Below are 20,041 nucleotides of genomic sequence, written 5' to 3'. Positions count from 1 at the left end.
AATTAAAAGGAAAGGTGATGTGGTCAACATGATATCTCGTCATTTTACGTTGTATGTTTTTCATAATCATGCTTTATATGACCTCTCGTTCACTTCTCGATTTGAAATGGGACTTGTGTACGACGTTCAGGTCATAAATCATCTCCGCAGCCAACATATATGCACAGCATAATAAAGTTGATTCACAGGTAGTACATTTTTTCTTTCTGACTGATGACAGGTAACACGTTTTTGACCTTGCATTGATGACTATCTGCATTTACTATGACATATTTTGACTACATATCACACATGCACTCACACCTTTTCAGAATCAGGCAGTGGTTGCCCTTAAGGCTGAACAAAGTGAACCTTTGGAAGTTGAGCAAAATCTCTCAGGTTGTGATGTCAACATGGTTGATGAGTTTCATCGCTTTTACATTGTTTTACTGTCTTACCTATTTGATGAAGTCATCACAAAACATAGAACCCCAAACTGAATTTATGGCAATGTAGCAAAGCACTTTGTCTTTGTTGCTCAAGTTATAAATAATGAAAGAAAATCAACGTGGCTGTCACACCTCATCGGACTTAAAGGTGAGTACACAATTTTTCAGTATTACAATACAGTTGTTTACATCTGACAAAAAAACACTATCTCACACTCAGCAAACTCTCCCAACTTCTTTAAAGCTCGCCGTGCAAGTTATCAAAGAGTAAGTATATCTTTTTTGGTTTTTGTTATTCATTGCTTAACATCTTTGAACACTTGTGTGACATTTAAGAAGGTTGATATGTTAACTTTTAATAAAGGTTTTATGTTGGCAACAGCTTGACCCTATTTGTCTGCCTGATCGCACTTATCATAACAATCGAGACCCGGTTGAACCGTAGCACCTGTATTAAAAATAATACAATCATATCCGGGACACACACAAAGATAACGATGTTCACCAGAGCGAGTTATGAAATAGTTTGTGTGGGGTTTTTTTTTTTTTTTTTTTATGTAGGCCTATGTCTATGACAAAGACAGATGGAAGTCATTTAAATGGCATGTTTTGTGAATAAGGTGTCTCAAAGAGTGTGAATGGCTCTTTCCCTCGTGCTGCTTGGCCTGGATTCAGAATTTTCAGGTGCAGATATTGTGGGTTATTTCCCTTGAGAAATATCGCATACGTCATGTTCTATGGCACTTGCAGTGATAGTTATAAAGTTACACAAACTCCACCGCTTTCTCCCATGTTCTCATGGGTGCTTGTAGCCTTAAAAATGCTGGGGAGGAAAAACCCCAATTTGAAACCGAAGTAAAAAAAAAAAAAAGTCTTAAATTCATTTTTGAAATATTAATATTTTCTATTTATTTAACCCACTTGCAAACATTAACATTTAACATGAACTTTTAATGATTTTGCGACGAGAGATGCAAAAAAAAAAAAAAAGCTAAACGGGGGATTTAAAAGCAAACTGACAAATTTTGCAAAGGAAAGTGGAGAAAGCATATTCTCAGAGTTCAGTCAATTGACGCCCGCGGGCGGGCATGCGGGCGGGCGGGCGCGCACACACTTGCTTGACTTGCATTTCAAGTCCTGTATTTTTTGGTTCACCTTTTTAGAGGTCCCCCTTGCGGCCAAACCGCTATTGCATCCATTACATAGCTCCGTTATGAGACAGTTTCCCATCCAGTCCAACATTGAACCAAGAGATTGCATCTCCCCCACGACCCGAATACTCAGCAAGCGGCATGGCAGACTCGCTCGGAAGGATTTGTTACGTCTCTCCTAAAACATCCCCTCAAAGACTCAAAGAGCGTGGCAAGTGGGCTACCAAAAGCGAGTTCATCCTCTCAGTGGCTGGCGCAATTATCGGACTAGGAAATGTTTGGAGATTTCCTTATTTATGCTACAAGAACGGCGGTGGTAAGAATTATTATTTGATAGTAACGCCTCGATAGAACACCTAAAAAAAAAAAACGCATCATTGCTTGCATGTGAACTTTTTAAACTTTATAATTTGTTTCTACTTCACTGTATTTTATTTACTTGGGATGTAAGGAGCGCGCGCAAGTTTTTTTCTCAATGGGCAAAGTTCATCACCCTCACAAATATTTATTATTATTTTTTTTTTATCAGCCGACCATTTGTAAAAGTAAACTACAACCTCTGCCAATTCCCTGGGAGTCATCCCCTGCAATGCTAATCTTTCTGTGTGCACTCTGCTACACATTAGAGGCAAATTGCTTTGACAGCTTGTAAAAGACAAAGAAAATAACGTGTTGCACGTGTCAAAGTCACATTTTTGGCTAAACACCACAATTTTTCTTTTTTTTTTAGGTCTTCCTAAAAGCCGGAAATTTTGTATCCTACTAATCATTAGGGTTTTGTTGTGTTTTCACACACACAAAACCTTTCCCATCAAAACTGAACTTTTCTTTTGGCAGTTCATTCAGTTTATATCCAAAAGAGGAGGATCGTTATGTTAATGTCTTTTCTTCGACCGGGGAAAGCACACACGTGAACAAAACAAAAAAGAAAAAAAATCGCAGGCATAAGGAGGATGTTAGTGGCATTATGCAGGTGTAATCTGTCATAACTACTCCCTGGACGTTATCCCAAATTTTTATGACATAAGTTGCACAGCTAGTTAAGTAAGTGCCAGGCACGGTTCCTCGCGAGAAAGGAATGTATCCTAAGGCAGGTCAATGAAAGGTTGTTACGATTACTAACCATTAAAATCCTGTCTCGTCCTGCTGACCCTTTGTACATTGGCTTGCAGGAGCATTCTTCATTCCATATATCCTCTTCCTTGGGACTTGCGGTGTCCCTCTTTTTGTTCTGGAGACAGCTCTTGGCCAGTACACCAGCCAAGGGGGAATTATGTGCTGGAGGAAGATTTGCCCCTTATTTGAAGGCAAAGCACTTTTTTTTTTTTTTTCTCAAAAAGAACAAGCACGATAAAGAAATGGTTTTAACGTGAGTTGTTCTTTTCAGGCATTGGATACGCCAGTCAACTCATCCTTTTCTATGGCTCCATAAGCTACATGGTCATTTTAGCCTGGGCGTTTCTCTACCTCTTCTCATCTTTCTCCAGAGAGATGCCATGGGCAACGTGTGATAACACATGGAACACAAGTACTGAAATTACACGCGGCATCAAATGTCGGCATTATTTTATTTTTGTTGTCGTGCTGCTGAAAATCAAATGTCTGTGTCTAACGTGTAGCTTTAATATTTTAGACTCCTGCGTTGTGTTGACCAACTATTCTTCCAACTGGACTTCCAACACGAATATATCATCATCTGTTGTAGAGTTTTGGCGGTAAGTCACTTTTTTGGGATTCAATACATTTTAAAAGTAATATATAGAAGTGCAGGGCAGGTAGATTTGGAAGACTAAAAATAATAATAATAATAAAAATAATACATTTTATTTGTGAGGTGGAGTACTGCGTGCTTCATGGAAATCCATATTGCAACTTCAAATTGCTCTTGTAAAAAAAATGATTGGAGCAATTAACAGATATTGAACAGACAAAGGAGAAGTTACACTGGCGCAGCTAGGATTTTTTTCTTTGGGGGGGACAATGGGGTGGCTAAGAATATTTTGGGGAGTCCGTAGAATATATGTGGTATATATATAATATAAAGATGGCCCTATAGAGATAAGCATGGCTATCCACCATAGTAGGTTTATTTATTTATTTATTTATTTATTTATTTATTTATTTGCTGACAGACGACGCGTGCTAAACATCTCCCCCGGCATTGAATATTTGGGAAAGATCCAATGGGAGCTGTCTTTGTGCCTTCTTCTTGCTTGGCTCATCTGCTACTTTTGCGTCTGGAAGGGGGTGCGATCCACTGGGAAGGTAAGAAAGACGCAACATTCCAAATACTGAAGATGAACATTCTGTCCTTGGTGTTTTTACTGCTCAGCCTCCAAAATTGGCCACAATCTTCTCTGAAAGATAGCTGACTTCCAAGTAATTCCAAATCCAAAACAAATGTTGCTCTTTGAAAATATGTAACACCTCTGCAAAATAATCTAATTTTCCCTTTTTCTCTGGGCCAGACTGCACTTAGCTACTTGCGGGTCAACGGCTGGTTTTTCATAGCTGACTTCGATATAGTTAAGGTTTAGTTGTGCAATTTTAGTTATTTGGTAGAGGAAAAAAAGCGTTTAATATTAATTAAAAAGGGAGAAAAATGGAAAAAAAAAATAATCTGAAATTAACAAGACTTCAGTAGGCCCCCATAGTGATGCAGCTGGTCAGATGCGGCCCTCGAACCTTGGGTTTGACACCTGGGAGTTCTTTTCCACTTGGAAACTTGACAATATATATGACCAGTGAAGGATGCTGGCCACAGGTGGTGTATGAATTACGGTCCACGTGTCACATGGCCCCGCCAATTCCAAAATTGCCCCCTGTTGCTTAATGTGCGTGTTCACTTTGGGCGCTCTTCTCCCTAAGCCCCAAAGTACTCCCTTATAGTTTGGCCACAAAATCCATCATATCGCTGTTTACCAAATAATACTCAAACAAAAATTCAATTCCTCTTCCTCGGATGCGTTGCACATAATTTATGCGCACGGCTGGATATATTTTCTGTGATGTCCAAAGTTGTTGACGTGATTTTCATTGCAGCAGTGAGATGTTTGAGGGTCATCCCTGCATGACTTCTTTCACCCGCCCATCTTTTATTATTGTGTTTTCGAAAAGAATAACATGAGAAGTGGCTACATTTTCCAAACAGTACGAGTATCCTAAAAGAGCCATAAGCAAAAAACTCCGGAATGTCATTATCCAATCTACTCATAGTGTTATTTATGGGTATCCATTTTTTTTTTTTTTTTTTTTTCCGTTCCCTCTCACAAACGACCCTTGTGACTCTGGGATTCTTTCATGTTTATCGGGGCTATTTCGTCAGGGCAGAGTTGCACCCCGCTGGGGCAAGGCTCCCAAGAAACTTGAAACGCAGTTCAAAACCAGATGAGCTTCACGTCGTCTATTTAACGTGCAATTTCTTCACCTCCAGAAAGCTACACTTTGTGTGCCAAAGGGATTGTTGAATGGAGTCTGTTTTAGATAAAGTATCTGTGCTTTTGAGGACAGTTTGTTCTTCCTAATGCTTGTCGAAACAGCAACGGCAGACACCGGGCGCTGCCCCGTTCACTGTCTGAGCCGAGCTGTATCAACATCAGTGGGGACATACGGCCAGACGTAATCTGAAAATAGGCTCTGTCGCCATCCTGTTTGTCCTTGACACATTTGCGTGGTGGTCAAACAAGTATCAGCTATCACCGATTGCTGTTTTGATTTGTTTGTTTTTTAAATACTTTTTATTCTTCGATTTAGGCCACCTACTTCACAGCAACCTTCCCTTTCGTCATGTTAGTGGTTTTGTTCGTCAGAGGAATGAGCCTTCCCGGTGCCCTGCATGGCATCAAGTACTACCTGTACCCCAATCCGTCACGACTCGCCGATCCACAGGTAGTAAATATATGTCGGAGTTAAGCAGAAAAATATTGTGAGGTCATTTTGTTTATAAATGCTGCTCTTCATGTGATAGGTATGGATGGACGCTGGAACTCAGATTTTCTATTCCTACGCCATATGCTTGGGATGTCTGACCACACTTGGGAGCTACAACAAGTACAACAACAATTGCTACAGGTGAGCAATTTTTATTTGACATGAGGCCATTATACGATACGAAGCGTAAAAGCTAACGTGCCAAAAATGTTCAGGAAAATCTATTAAGAAACAGGTGATTTTTTTTTTTTTTTTCAAAATGACCCTCCTAATTTGATATATACATTTAAATTAACTTAGAACACCCAAAACTCAAAAACTCATAACTTTGACCCAAAATCGTAACTTTTAAAACGTATTTTAGTCATTTCATAAAAAAATGCAGATGTCTGCTTTTGCATTTGAACTCTCAACTTATTTTCTTTTGTGAACTTTTAGTTATCATTTTCAATCCTGTTATACAAATTGTTTTGTCCAGCACAGTAATTGATCAAATATTTCAATTTCAAACTTGATGAGTACAATACATTATTTGTCTGTGATTAAAATGTCTCTTTTATATTTCACTGGCCATTAAACCTCTACTCACTCATTGATATTTTCTGTCACTTTCCAGGGACTCCTTCTTTCTCTGCTTGTTGAACAGTGGAACTAGCTTCATTGGTGGATTTGCTATTTTCTCAGTTCTGGGCTACATGTCCCAAAAACAGGGTGTGGACATCGCTTTGGTAGCAGAGTCAGGTATGACCTCATCAGTCATGCATGCCAAAAGTGGCAGAGCCTCTGCTTAAACCTTGTGCTGGTCTATGCAGGCCCAGGACTTGTTTTCATCGTGTACCCTCAAGCAATCAGTCTCCTGCCATGGCCTCAAGTCTGGTCTGTGTGTTTTTTCACAATGATCATTCTACTGGGAATCGATGGTCAGGTCAGTTGAAACCTCAGACGGCATGTTTCTCGACTTAGCTGACCGCTTGTCATTTTTTCCTCAGTTTGCTGGACTCGAAAGCATCATGACCTCTATAACGGATATGTACCCTGCCCAGATCCAAAAAGGATATCGGAGAGAGCTCCTTTTATTGCTAATCTGTTTTTTTTGCTATCTCTTTGGCAACCTTTTGGTGTCACAGGTAAGAAGTTAGGGTAATGAGACTATATTATTTTTTTATATGGGATTTTATTGAGGTGCAAAATGTTTCTTTCCATCGATTACTATTTCGAACCTTCAATAGTACAAATTATCAGAGATGGGGACTCGAGTCACTGTGACTTGGACTCGAGTTGACTCGAGTCGCTGTTTAGACGACTTGAGACTTGACCTGACAAAAAATAAAAAAACTCGAGACTCGACTTGGACTTGGAAGTTAAAGACTCGGGACTTGACGTGAGACACGATGACTTGAATGACTTCAGTGTTATTTAGTTTATGTTATCAGTTTGATTATAAAATGAATAATACATTTAAAAAATAATATCAATAACACGGTAGGAGCGCAGGCTGAGAATGGCGTTGTCATGATTGGATCACTACCCTGTCAATCAATCATTCGTGCCCTCTCGACATACTTAACGTGTTTATTGGAGAATCACGGCCCTTTATATCAGACATGCACAAACATGTCAGCGAGAGCGGTACCGCGAGTCATCACTTTCATTTATCGTAATTACCTTTACGACGGCAAAAGACGGACAGCACAGTGCAAGATATGCAACAGAAACATTTCAGATAGCCAGATGACATCTTAAAACTTTGTCCGTCATTTGAGGAGAACTAAAATGTGTCAGACACTGAGCTGTCAATAAATCATCGACCGGGGTAATTTTTGTTTGATTCCATGGTGTATTTTACTGAATATCAGGAATTACAGTGCCAATCCAAATTATTGTCATATGTTTTTAAACAGGTCAGACACATTGGACAATGATGGTTACTTAAAATTACTCATATCTTGTCGTTTCAGGTTACTAAAATCAGATTCTGCGGGTAAAATTGCAATAATAAGGTGACTACTTGACTTAGACTTGACTTGACTTGACATAATCTGTGACTTGACTTGACTTGCCCAAGACTTTAAGGTTAAGACTTGAGACTTAGTTGAGACTTGCACATGTGTGACTTGGTCCCATCTCTGCAAATTATTCACTAATTTAAGTCTGTCTCGACATATTATCATATCTTAAATCATCCTTTCCCCATTAAAAGGAATGAAAAAGCCTTAATCATCAAAAATGTTTGTATCATATTTTTAACAAGATATCGTACTTCATACAAAACATACAATAACGATATTTTTTAATAGAATGAAAAGAATGCAATTGTTTTTGTTACATCTACAATTTTCTGAACAACAACTCACATCTCCAAAACTTGTAACTCAAGACAAAACCAAATTCCACTAATGGTATGGCATTTTGTTTTGGGCTTCATTTGTAGCCATGCCTCATTGGCCTCACCCTAATATTAATTTCATAATGGGATGAAATATCATTTCCAATCTTTTGTTTGGGTTCATGAGAAACTGTCTCTTTCCGTTGTAGGCCGGCTCCTACATTCTGCAGATTTTTGATCACTACGTCTGCAGTGGTCCCACCCTTCTTTTGATGGCCGTCTTCCAGTCAGTGGCTATCGGATGGATTTATGGCAAGACATTCCATCCATCCATTTTCTGAACCGCTTAGTCCCCACGGGGGTCGCGGGCGTGCTAAAGCCTATCCCAGCCGTCATCGGGCAGTAGGCGGGGGACACCCTGAACTGGTTGCCAGCCAATCGCACGGCACACAGAGACCAACAACCATTCGCACTCGCATTCACACCTAGGGACAATTTGGAGCGCTCAATCGGCCTACCAAGCATGTTTTTTGGGATGTGGGAGGAAACCGCAGTGCCCACGCGGACTCGGGGAGAACATGCAAACTGAGTGTAGGCTACCATCATGTTGGTATTTGTTTTGATGCAGATTATGAACACGCTGTCTGATAAAAATAACCACAGGCTCTGTTATGCTATTTCAACTACGTACAGCTATATTTAAAATAGATCACATCTTTTGGATCACACATGATGGGCTCTATTTTGGAAGACTGGCACCCTGGCGTAAATTCATTTTTGTGGCGGGGCAAATCTTGTTTACCGTGTTTGAGATTTGGGCAGATTGCATTGCACCAATTTGGGTATGCTGACACTTCCCCAACGCACCTAACAATGCGGTGACTGTGCAGGGGTGTGTTTTTTTTTCTTTATACGGCAGGGCAGAACCAGTTTAGTGTTTTTTATGATTTTGGCTAACGATGATATGCCTCGATAGGCGTTCCTATTGCGGCCGTGACACAACTGGCATTTTGGTGCCCAAAATTGTAGACTTGTTAAAAGCAGGTCTATTTTTTTGCGCAGATGGTCCAGCGCGAAATGAAAATCACTTAAGGAATAGTAATCACTCTCATCACAGTAACAAAAATAGGGGCCTTGTATGTTTGTGTCATCAACTGGAGGCAGCACATTAGAAGCGTTTGTCTTTTTAGGTGCTGAACGCTTCAGCGACAACATTGAGGATATGATCGGATACAAACCTATGACGTTGATTAAGTACTGCTGGCTCTACGTCACACCTGTGATATGCAGCGTAAGTGCAGCGAAGCAAAAACATCACGCCTCATTTTTGTATGCGTTGATCTCAGAAGACATTTTGTCTCTTTTTACAGGGAACGCTTGTTTTCTTGATGCTGAAATACACACCGCTCAGGTTCAACAATACCTATGTGTATCCTCGTTGGGCCTATTGGATCGGCTGGTTCCTCGCTTTGTCGTCGCTCTTTCTCATTCCCTTTGCAATGATTTGCAAATTGGCCAAAGGAAAGGGTAGTCTTTGGCAGGTTGGTACTTGGGTGAGCCGCCGTCGCCTTACGTTGTTGGTCTTTGACAAAATGTCACATCTTTGTGTGCCCATAGCGTCTGAAGACAAGCACCCAATGTGCAGACGATCTCCCAGTGATGGCGAAGGAAATGACGACTCTTCGCATTGCACTAAATGTTCACGATGATGGCAAAAAACAGTAATATTCGATAAAAGTCTCCGTGGAATGCCATTCTCGATACATATATACTGTATGTACAGTATGTATATTAGATCGGGTTGTTTACTAAAATTAGGTCAGCTATTCTATGCAGCACATGGATACACAAAAAAAAACAAGTTCGAATACTTTTTTAAGATTTTTACAAATCAGTCTATTGAAAGTGTTTTTATTACGCTACAGCATAGTAGTGAATCTCCGCTTATTTGTGGTTTGGCATTCATAGATTTTTTTGGAGGAAGGGGGTAAACCTGGAAAAACTCTTCTACCTGGTTTTGTGTTCAAGTGCCATAGTCATGTCTAAAATCAAAATATTGTTTTTGTGCCATCTTTCACGAAAACCATTTAATCACATTAAAGTCAACCCCAAGGTTTGACAAGTTGGAAAGGGACCAAAATTGGGGGAAAAAAAAGACATGGGTTTCTAATGTCTCAAAAAAGGTAAACAGCCAGCATGCGTACTGCACACTAATTAAAAATATTTGACTTGACCTCAGTTCAGACAACACCAAAGGTTCAACTGTTATTTTAGTGCTTAACTTCTTTTTACAATTATGAGACGGTTAATCTTACATAAATGAGATTTGTGAAGTTTCTACTACATCCATCTCATTCCTTATTAAAGGTAAGAGATTGTTTTGTATCTTAATCATAATGTAGGGATGTTTGTTTGCACACTATTAGGACAACTTTGATTAGTTGGACAAAAGCACGCCCAGAGTGGCAAATCTGGAACACTGTGAAATTCCCAGTGGGCCGTGTTATTAGAGCCACTCTTCCAGCCAGTTTTGAAGCAAAGTGCCTTCGTGCAATAATTCGTCCTACTTGTCCTACTAGTATGCCATACTAGTATGTGGAAATCTTATACAAAGTGGAAAAAGGTTACTTGCAGACATGGTCATTCTACTAGTGCAGGGGTTTTCAACTGGTTCTGTGCAAGTGATCACCATTATAACCAAAAAGCAACTTGTGGACCACTGCTTTGGTGGAATATTATTTTATTTTGCACTTAAGTAGGATAGACCTAGACCGGCTATTTGCATCGCCGTCAATTTTGAAAATCTCAGCTACATTTGACATACTCATTATGATGGGTAAATTGTTCACAAAATTAGCTGGAAAATAAATCAAGTCTAAATAAGAAATCCATTTTATTTTTGAAAATATTACAGTTATTTTCCATTTCCAATTTCGCGGACCACATGCAATATCGCCACGAACCACGAGAGGGTCACGGGCCACCGGTTGATAATCCCTTTACTAGTGCAGTGAATTGTCCTACAATAAGGACAATTCAGTATACGAGTATGATGTATACACCGTGGGGTGGATATGCTCAAACCTGTTGAAAGAGAGCCGTTTGAGCATTAATAGCCACTAAGGTTCCACAATTGGGAAAGGGGCCAAAAATCTTGGGTGGAAATGGGCTTCAAATAACAAAAGAAAAGAAAAGGTTGAACTGCAGACGTGCATGTTACGCAAGTGTTCAATGTATTGTACCTCACTTGGTCTCACTTCAGACTGCACCAAAGGATTTTAACTCTGTGTTGCATTAGTGCTTGGCTTTATTTACTACCGGATTTCAGTTACAAAAAAAGACTTGGGAGGATTTTCTAACATTCATTCTTTTTGTAAGAGAGTGTTTTGTTGTATAACATTTATATCTAATATAGACCATTTTAATATAGTTCTATTTTTACAATGTTACGAGTGTCAATGTTATGGCTTCCGTCAGCCATTCCAGATGCAGCAACCCTTTTTGGGGCAGAATGTTCTGATCTTTTCATCTTTGTGTCATACTGTACAAATGCAAATGACCTTTGCCAAAGACACTGACCCACATACATACCAATTCTTTGATCAAATTTGATTAAAAAAAAAAAATTCTCTTCCCAGAAATGTCAAACGTGTTCAATATTTACAACAGTAAATCCTTATGTTTTTGGTTCATAATAATTTTGGTCAAGATAGAGGTTCCGCAATTGTGACGTGAAACAGAATGAAAGCCAATTGGGAAGCTCATGTGATGGCTATTGGTTTGTCCGCCATGTTGGAGGTCGAGATCGGTAGGATAGGCTTAAAATACAAAGACCACTTGACCAACTTTCCTGTATAACTACCCTGGTCAGTTAATATCAACCGTAATACATTTTCTAAGAGTGCTAAGTTAAGTGCCAGAAAGTTGGGAATCTATAGAGAATCCTACATTTTGTACATGTTTAATATAATAGCGCAGCAACGTTTGGCCAATATCCAATGTTGAAGTCCAAGAAGTTTACTGCCATGTAGGCTTTGATTTCTTCTAGACATGACATAAGTGGACTTAAGGGGAAAGCGTTCTTTTTGCCTAACAGCTCAAAGTAGATCCGACTATCATCTGCATAGCAGTGAAAGGAAATGCCGTGCTTTCTTAGATGGAACCCAGGGGGTAACAAATAGAATGAAAACAGCAGGGGCTCTCAATAAGCACCGGAACAAAACATGGCGGCCACGGACATGTCAAGAGATGTGTGACTTCATGGGAAAATTCTAATTGAAATGACAAGCAGAAAAGTTTACAACCGCTAGCTGACAACAGTTAGTACTTCTGTACTACCACCACCACTACTATGCGTTCTTCTTTTTTGTATTTTCAGGCAGTCTGTGTGCCTTGTAGCACTATGCTGCCTCTCACAGGTCAGTGTTGATACTACACCAAACATGAGTATCTGGATTTGGGGGAGGAAAATGGTGCTCCGATTGTTACACACGATAAAGTCAGGAAGATCTCACTTGCAGATGTTATCCTCGGTTTGTGTCGGGTCTAGATGTTAAAAATCAGTATGTGTGTACTGTACCCTGCTTACGATGATTTTTTTAAAAACTAACCTCATGTTTTTTGTTTTTTTTTGTGTCCTCCAAGCACACAGTGTCCGCACAGACATTTCTTTATTTGGGTTATTTTACCAGCCTAAGTTTCACCATCCCTCTTTTCAGTTTGAGTCTTAACTTTACAGGCCTGATCATCAGGTATGGAATGTTGTTTTGCATTCTGTCTTAAATGTGCTTTTTCAGTGTAGCTCAGCCATTTTGATGACAGAGCCACTCTCTTTCCTACTCGCTCTCTGTTTATAGGACCCATAGGGGGTATTGCAAGACTTGGCTTAGTTCCCTGCACCATCTAGTTAGTTGAATTTGTCCCCTCATCTGACCACGTGCGCACTGCTGGGTGTCACAGCGCCAGTTTGGCCATTTCCACTTCATTTCCCTCTTGGCCCCTTCCCCACGCTGCCTGCACTTTTGGAGAATGCGAGCCAAACAGCATGCACAAGCATGTTACAAAACAAGCAGACTAACTCATAAATTCCAACCTATACACATTTTCTACTTTGCTATAAACGGAGTTTCCCCATCAAGTGAGCATTCTCTTCTTTATTTTGGCATTGAAAGTTTTATTTTTTCTTCATTAGGGAAGTCACGTTTGTGGTGATCTGTCACTTTGGGGGGGGGGGGGGGGGTGACAAAAGACTAAATGCAGCCATGGGGTCATGGTAGTTGTTGCTACGGAAAAGAATCCACACAGGCGGAGGCTGTCAGAGCGCTGGCTCAGCTTCGGTTTGCTACAAACAGCGCCTCGTTTGTGCAAGTCACAAGTTACTATAGACTAATGGAATGCTGTTTGAGCATTTATCCAATATCCTTGAGACCTATCTATCTACTGCACACTTGCAGAATGACTAGAAGGGACTATTAGAATCTTACTTGTAACCTCCCCCCCCCCCCGACACTATAACATCCGTTGTAGTATATTATGTTAACCGGTAACATTTTATAATAACATTAGTAATACACAATTGTCAACTAGCGGAGTTTTTATTCGATGCAGTTGTCCCACTAGTATTTTTAAGTTGTCTTACTAGTTGTGTGTAGTCAGTCTGTAATTGTGTGTCATTAGCACTTTAGTAATGGGGACAAATCGTGTACTAGTACATGGACCTTAAGATGGAAGTTTATCAAATATGTGACTTTCCACAAAGTTTGTGTAGTTTCGATCATGCAGGCCATGAAATATTGCCCAACCAGTTATTATGATAGAGGATCAAACCAAATTCACTGGAATTTTTTAATTTCAGCAACAGGCGTGAAATGTTATGCCAGCTTTGACCTCTGACTATTGACGGCTATAAACATCAAAGATCCATTTTACCCAGGCTGGCAGTGAATGAGGCATATAGGGACATATATTTTGTCTTGTATTATCATATAAATTTCAAATCCAATATGGCTTCCAAGTGTTTAGCCTGTTGCTGGCTGTATTATTATTTTTTTAATAGTATCTACAATCACTTTAATAAAGGTTTCTTGAAGTTTTATTGATCGATTTATTATTCACTTTATACTGCCCGTCTTTACATGTGACTTTAAATCTGTATGATGAAATCCAAAAATTCAAAATATTTTATATCGTAAATTTTCCATTAGAAGAAATTGAGTTATATAAATTATAATAAAATTTTGTTCCTCAATTGTTTTGTCTACTTATGCAGTTAACAAAGGAAAACAGAAAGTTCTTTAAAAAGTATTTATTAAAAAAAAAAAAAAATTAGTTGGACACAGTGGCAGAGATTATCTTTACATCATCAACAGGTCGATCTTGCCCTTTGGTTTCCACCAACCCAATCCGGTTCAGTACTCCAATCCCCTGCTGAACCCTTCCAAAAATGGTGTGCTTTCCATCCAACCACTGAGTGGGTCTGAGCGTGAGGAAAAACTGACTTCCATTTGAATTTGGTCCTGCATTGGCCATAGCTATTATACCAGCGCCTAATGGGAGGAAGAAAAAAAGTTAGAGTACATATACAGTGCAACCAGAACAAAGAATGTTCATTTCAACGATCTTTGGATTTTGCCATTCACCACATTTTTTACATGTAAATGTGACAGAATTTCTAATCATTAATTCATAATTGATTTCTTCCTGAACAGTGGCTTACCAGTGAATTTAAGCTCTGGATGGAGCTCATCTTCAAACTGTTTTCCAAATATGGAGGCACCACCCCGACCTAGAAAAGATATACATATTAAGTGAGCTTATTATAAGAAGCTTTGATTAAAATTTCAGTGTTTCTTGCCAATAGGTAGACAGATGCCAGATTTGTATTGCAAGACAGATATGAACCAACCTGTGCCAGTAGGGTCACCACCCTGCACCATGAAGTTTTGTATTATCCTGTGGAACTTTGTGTTATTGTAGTATCCTCTTCTAGCCAGTTCAGCAAAGTTTTTGCAGGTTTGGGGTGCATGGTTCCAGTATAGTTCCAATACAATTGTCCCCATCCTGCGGTGCAATATATTTTCGCATGTAAGAGTTACATTAACATTCATGCAAGGCTTTAATAGAAAACAATTCAATTGTTTCAACCGCTTGAAACGTAGAGGACAGAAGTAGAGGAATATATTTATACAGAACATATCAGCAGAGACTACTACAAGCTAAACGTGTTAGCGTTAAATATTTAAGTAAAACATACGTTGTCTCCAGTGAAATAGTGGGAGGTTGCCATGTGTCTGGAGGTATCCCTGACATAATGTTATCCAATATAATGAAAAAACACACACAATTTTAACCACACTTCGTCCGCACGGTAATTTGAATGGTTTCTTGAGAGGATCTGCTTCCGGTTTTGTACGTCATTTCCGCCGTATGTTGAAAACAAGGATGCGTTGCTGCCTCCTATTGGACAAGTAGATTTATGCACGCCAGTCAATGTGTTGTTCCTAATTTGACCTCCAGCTAGCATCAGTGCACATTCACAACTGAAACAAACGTGATTTCATTTCGTTCAATTGTATTTGTCATTGTAGTTTGCATTTTGCAATCGTCTTGAACCGTTTAAGATGGGCAAGAGCTACTTTTGCTGAGACAGATGCAGCCACTGCACTGGTGAACTGTCACGTGACTAATCAGATGAGGACATCCTAATCCAATTTGGAGAGGAGCAGCATACTAAACCTGAAGACAGGTCAAAAGCATTTATTTTGCGTGGAAGTCTCACATAGGAAAGAGTCAATAAAAGAGGTGAGTCTCACAAATTTTCTAAACAATATTGATCGAACAAAATGGATAGCCAAGATATTTTCCTTCTGCTTAATATTATCGTGTTGATATTGTGTATATCCTTGTTAACAGACAGCTTGATATCTCTCATTCATCTTTCTCCTTCATATCAAAGTGCTCCATCATGTCAATTCTCAAAATTCATGCCCGAGAGATCTTTGACTCCCGTGGGAACCCCACAGTGGAGGTTGACCTTTACACTGCAAAAGGTATGAAGATTGAAAATTGTGATTTTTGTCATCTCCATAGTTGTCTGTGGTATTCTTAGGTTTGTTCAGAGCAGCTGTACCAAGCGGTGCATCAACGGGAATCTATGAAGCTTTGGAGCTGCGGGATAACGACAAGTCACGCTACCTTGGCAAAGGTTTGCACATTTTAATCCACGGTGGCACTGTCGAATGATTATTATTTATAAGGAAGACCTTTTAAATTTCTCCTAAATAAAAAAACAGTAAATATTGACAGGAGTTAAAAGTTCCTGTGGGTAAGGTCAAAGTGTGAAATATCATAAGTGAATGTGATGTTGAATTATTCACTAAAATTTGATATTTACTCTTCCTAACCACAGGCGTCTCAAAGGCAGTTGAGAATATAAATTCATCTATTGCACCTGCACTTGTTGACCAAGTAAGAAGTTCATCATTCTTGTACTGAATTTGTTTACTCAACTTTTCATTGTCACCATTTTGACATCGTATTGATTTGCTACTTTTCAGGATGTATCTGTTGTCGAGCAAGACAAAATTGACCAGATGATGATCGACTTGGATGGCACAGAGAACAAATGTAAGTGGCAATCATTTCTGTTGTATCTTCTATTTTTTATAACATTTTATTTTTTGATTAGTGTGGCCTTAAACACCCATAGGTCAAATAACTAAGTGTCTTTTGTCTTTTTTTTTTATTTTGTGAATGATGAAAAAAAAATCACCCACTCTAATGCAATGGATAGATAGACAAAGAAAAATGAGACCACGATAAATCTTTTAATGACTTTTTCCACCATAAATGTGACTCATACCGTCTTAAGGCCAATTGAAAAAAAAAATCATTTCAACAGGGGAAGTAGAAATAAATGATTGAAACAATGTGGTTGGACAATTTTCAAGCCCTCTTATAATGGGAATGTGGCTGTGTTCTGAATTACTCAATAACAATCAGACTGATGTGAATCAAATGTGAATCAACTTGTATGGGCAAAGAATCTTACTGTATATATGCAGAATTCCAATTTTTGTTTTTGTTTTAGCGAACTTCGGTGCCAACGCCATTCTGGGTGTGTCACTGGCCGTTTGCAAAGCAGGCGCTGCAGAGAAAGGAGTCCCTCTATATCGTCACATTGCTGACCTTGCAGGAAACCCCAAAGTCATCTTGCCTGTACCGGTGAGACTTTTTGCTACATCAAAAAAAAAAAGTGACTCACTGTGCCCCCAATGAATCACAGCATGTCTTAAAAATTTGAAACAATTAATCCAGCTCTTGTTCCTCACTGCCACCAGGCTTTCAATGTGATCAACGGCGGCTCCCATGCAGGCAACAAGCTTGCCATGCAGGAATTCATGATCCTTCCGGTTGGCGCCAGCACCTTCAGGGACGCCATGCGTATCGGAGCCGAGGTCTACCACAATCTCAAAAATGTCATCAAGAAGAAGTACGGGCAGGATGCCACCAATGTAGGCGATGAAGGCGGCTTTGCTCCAAACATTTTGGAGAACCAGGAAGGTAAGCACGCTTAGCTCAATGTTACATGCAGCGTCATTTCCTGTCCTTTTCTTCATATTTGAATGAAATAAATATTTGACACCGCAGCACTGGAGTTGATAAAGGAGGCCATTGCCAAAGCGGGATACACCGACGAGGTTGTGATTGGCATGGACGTGGCAGCCTCTGAATTCTACCGGGAGGGAAAATACGATCTCGACTTCAAGTCTCCAGACGATCCCTCGCGCTACATCGCTCCCGAAGAACTCGCTGACCTCTACAAGAGCTTTGTGAAGGATTATCCAGGTCACCTCCGCTTAACACGCTGTTTGTTTACATGCGATTCAATAGCACACGTTTCTCAATTCACAGTGGTGTCCATCGAGGACCCATTTGACCAAGACGACTGGGCCGCGTGGAGCGACTTCACGGCCGGCACCGACATCCAGGTTGTCGGAGATGATCTCACCGTGACCAACCCGACTCGCATTTGCAAGGCTGTGGAGGAGAAGGCCTGCAACTGTCTGCTGCTTAAAGTCAACCAGATTGGCACCGTAACAGAATCCATGCAAGCGTGAGTTGATTTGTTTGTACGGATATGTAACAATCTAGGGGGAATAAAAAAAATTCTTCTTGGTTGTTCAGGTGCAAGATGGCCCAGGAGAGCGGCTGGGGAGTGATGGTAAGCCATCGCTCTGGAGAGACAGAGGACACCTTCATCGCGGATTTGGTGGTCGGCTTGTGCACTGGGCAGGTAGAGACGGCCAGGAGCGATGAAAAGCCAAAATGCTGTCTAAGGGAACTAAGGCCCAACCCAACACACTATTTCTACACTTTCAGATCAAGACTGGGGCACCTTGTCGCTCGGAGCGTTTGGCCAAATATAATCAGATTCTCAGGTGAGTCAGCCATCCTTTTCTTTAACATTTGAGAAATCTGAAATAATACCTGCCTTTGTGGATTTCTTATAATTATAATCAACAATGTTTTAATAAGATAGCAAATAGATAGATATCAGTATGCAACACTTGTTTTAAATGTTATTTGTATTTAATTTAGTGATACATTTGCACACCACTAGAGGGTGCCCACATATCATTTGTGGCATGAATGATTTTGGACATTGAATTATTTTTGTCATGTTTTGAATATCACTTAACTATGCCACCTGTCACTTACGGCTGAAAAATACCCATAAAACAAATAATGATTCTCTTTAGCCAAAAATCTAGCCAATTCATTCATCACTTTTGATTTAACTGTATATTTATTTGATGTAATAAATGTATTTGAATGTATTGTAGCTAATCCCTCTGGGGCAATATTCTCTCTGGTGCATATCTTTGCTGAGCACCACTCAGAGAAAAAGGCGTGTTATATAATGCCTTGTGCACTCATGCGTTACACACCCAAGAATTAAATGGCATGCATGCAAGCAGGAGAGTGATTTCAGAGTGTCATTTCCGACTGAATGGTGTTGCATGCCTGAGTTTTGATGGTTCTGTGTTGTGTCTTTTTAAAAAAAAATATATATATAGTAATAACCTGTGCGTAGAACTAATTGAAAGTGTTTATATTTTAGGATTGAAGAGGAGCTGGGAGACAAAGCTTGTTTTGCAGGGAAAAACTTCAGACAGCCATTGGCACAATAAATTTACACCTTCAAAAACAGGATATCCAGAAATCATCAACCAAGCTGAAGCGCTGAAATTATTATTTTTTTTTTAAAATCTAAAGTAAAATTAACATTAAGATTTATTCAGAGCTACAATAACCTAGTTATGAGAATATGTGCTCTCTGAGATCTCGTCAATAAAAAAAACCAATGAGAAGATGGTGTGGTTTTTAAACTGTCACATTTTGCTACATTAATAAAATATCTCAACATGAAAAGTATACATTCGTATGGCTCATCTGGTAAATTATTTAGTTAGTGGGTAAATTATAATTTCAAGTAAGAAGCTGCTTGTAGAATGGATGCTTTGTTGAGGACAAAAGCCTTCATATAAAAAAAAAGACAGAATTATGAAGTGCAAACTTGTCCCTGAACAATTTTGTACTTGAAATAAAAATTTCACAGTTTTATAATCAATGCCATTAAAGAAAAATGAAACTTAATGCTCATTCATATCGTGAATACAAAAAAGCTACAATTTGCTCATACTGCCTTTATTTACGTACACTGCATATGCATTATTGTCATTAATATCCATATGCGAAGACACTGATCATGTTAATGATTGATGACAATAATGATAAACATTGATTCAACAATGTAGGAAGTGCATAAATATCAATTTGTCACACTATTCCTATATATTTCTGCAAGTGCTTACATTTCCAAACAATCATTCCAACATTCCCAGGAAATCAATGTGCCATTACTGGTGACCTATTTCTTTTTAGAACATGGACTCGGGGCTACAAGTTGGTGACTCCTGCAATAGACATTCGATTTATGATTATTTATTGTGCAATAAAAATAATATTATTACATTACAGATTGACTGTTGTTGATGTCTAGTAGAGTCGAAGGTTGTATTGCACGATGCAAATATTCTTTATAGCTTCATACAAATTCTGCCTTTACAAAGATAATTTAATGGTAATACAATATTCTGACTGCAAGTTGCACTGAATCATACTGATCATAATAACATAAATAA

General features: G+C 39.2%; 3 protein-coding genes across 5 annotated transcripts; 2 read left to right on the top strand and 1 right to left on the bottom strand.

The window, feature by feature from the left end:
- Positions 1 to 1,635: 1,635 nt before the first annotated feature.
- On the top strand, positions 1,636 to 12,992 carry LOC147049348 (sodium- and chloride-dependent GABA transporter 2-like). Of its 3 annotated transcripts, none has more exons than XM_085925242.1 (14): positions 1,636 to 1,895; positions 2,752 to 2,886; positions 2,967 to 3,107; positions 3,213 to 3,294; positions 3,712 to 3,844; positions 5,333 to 5,467; positions 5,547 to 5,650; positions 6,126 to 6,250; positions 6,322 to 6,434; positions 6,499 to 6,636; positions 8,045 to 8,147; positions 9,026 to 9,126; positions 9,206 to 9,376; positions 9,453 to 12,992. In XM_085925242.1, the coding sequence occupies exons 1-14, from the start codon at positions 1,721 to 1,723 to the stop codon at positions 9,558 to 9,560; spliced, it is 1,764 nt and encodes a 587-aa protein (XP_085781368.1). In that variant the 5' UTR covers positions 1,636 to 1,720; the 3' UTR covers positions 9,561 to 12,992. The 3 variants fall into 3 exon arrangements, with proteins under 3 accessions (XP_085781368.1, XP_085781367.1, XP_085781369.1); XM_085925243.1 differs by lacking the exon at positions 1,636 to 1,895 and adding an exon at positions 2,188 to 2,684; XM_085925241.1 differs by having other exon boundaries at positions 2,967 to 3,294.
- A 1,138-nt stretch (positions 12,993 to 14,130) lies between these two features.
- ppil1 (peptidylprolyl isomerase (cyclophilin)-like 1) lies at positions 14,131 to 15,258 on the bottom strand. Its single transcript, XM_085924079.1, has 4 exons — positions 15,088 to 15,258; positions 14,740 to 14,894; positions 14,551 to 14,619; positions 14,131 to 14,380 (listed from the first exon to the last, which is right to left on the bottom strand). Exons 1-4 carry the CDS (start codon positions 15,141 to 15,143, stop codon positions 14,160 to 14,162), a joined length of 501 nt encoding a protein of 166 aa, XP_085780205.1. The 5' UTR covers positions 15,144 to 15,258; the 3' UTR covers positions 14,131 to 14,159.
- Positions 15,259 to 15,329: 71 nt separating this feature from the next.
- Positions 15,330 to 19,199, top strand: eno1b (enolase 1b, (alpha)). The gene is made up of 12 exons (XM_085924078.1): positions 15,330 to 15,635; positions 15,790 to 15,883; positions 15,943 to 16,038; positions 16,243 to 16,301; positions 16,391 to 16,460; positions 16,924 to 17,057; positions 17,174 to 17,396; positions 17,484 to 17,681; positions 17,748 to 17,949; positions 18,021 to 18,129; positions 18,216 to 18,274; positions 18,958 to 19,199. The coding sequence occupies exons 2-12, from the start codon at positions 15,799 to 15,801 to the stop codon at positions 19,025 to 19,027; spliced, it is 1,305 nt and encodes a 434-aa protein (XP_085780204.1). The 5' UTR covers positions 15,330 to 15,635; positions 15,790 to 15,798; the 3' UTR covers positions 19,028 to 19,199.
- The last annotated feature ends 842 nt before the right edge of the window (positions 19,200 to 20,041 follow it).

This window comes from Syngnathus leptorhynchus, chromosome 11 (genome assembly GCF_054491065.1).
Source record: "Syngnathus leptorhynchus isolate UIUO chromosome 11, UIUO_Slep, whole genome shotgun sequence".
In the NCBI taxonomy this organism is placed as follows: domain Eukaryota; kingdom Metazoa; phylum Chordata; class Actinopteri; order Syngnathiformes; family Syngnathidae; genus Syngnathus; species Syngnathus leptorhynchus.
This window is presented reverse-complemented; position numbering and strand designations above follow the sequence as displayed.

Coding starts and splice junctions, on each gene's coding strand:
- eno1b (XM_085924078.1), top strand. CDS start 15,799: ATGTCAATTCTCAAAATTCATGCCCGAGAGATCTTTGACTCCCGTGGG. Junction 16,039..16,242: donor GTCACGCTACCTTGGCAAAG/GTTTGCACATTT, acceptor TCCTAACCACAG/GCGTCTCAAAGGCAGTTGAG. Junction 16,461..16,923: donor GGATGGCACAGAGAACAAAT/GTAAGTGGCAAT, acceptor TTTTTGTTTTAG/CGAACTTCGGTGCCAACGCC.
- ppil1 (XM_085924079.1), bottom strand. CDS start 15,143: ATGTCAGGGATACCTCCAGACACATGGCAACCTCCCACTATTTCACTG. Junction 14,895..15,087: donor ACTATTTCACTGGAGACAAC/GTATGTTTTACT, acceptor ATTGCACCGCAG/GATGGGGACAATTGTATTGG. Junction 14,620..14,739: donor TGGTGACCCTACTGGCACAG/GTTGGTTCATAT, acceptor TATCTTTTCTAG/GTCGGGGTGGTGCCTCCATA.
- LOC147049348 (XM_085925241.1), top strand. CDS start 1,721: ATGGCAGACTCGCTCGGAAGGATTTGTTACGTCTCTCCTAAAACATCC. Junction 3,295..3,711: donor TCTGTTGTAGAGTTTTGGCG/GTAAGTCACTTT, acceptor ATTTGCTGACAG/ACGACGCGTGCTAAACATCT. Junction 9,377..9,452: donor GAAAGGGTAGTCTTTGGCAG/GTTGGTACTTGG, acceptor GTGTGCCCATAG/CGTCTGAAGACAAGCACCCA.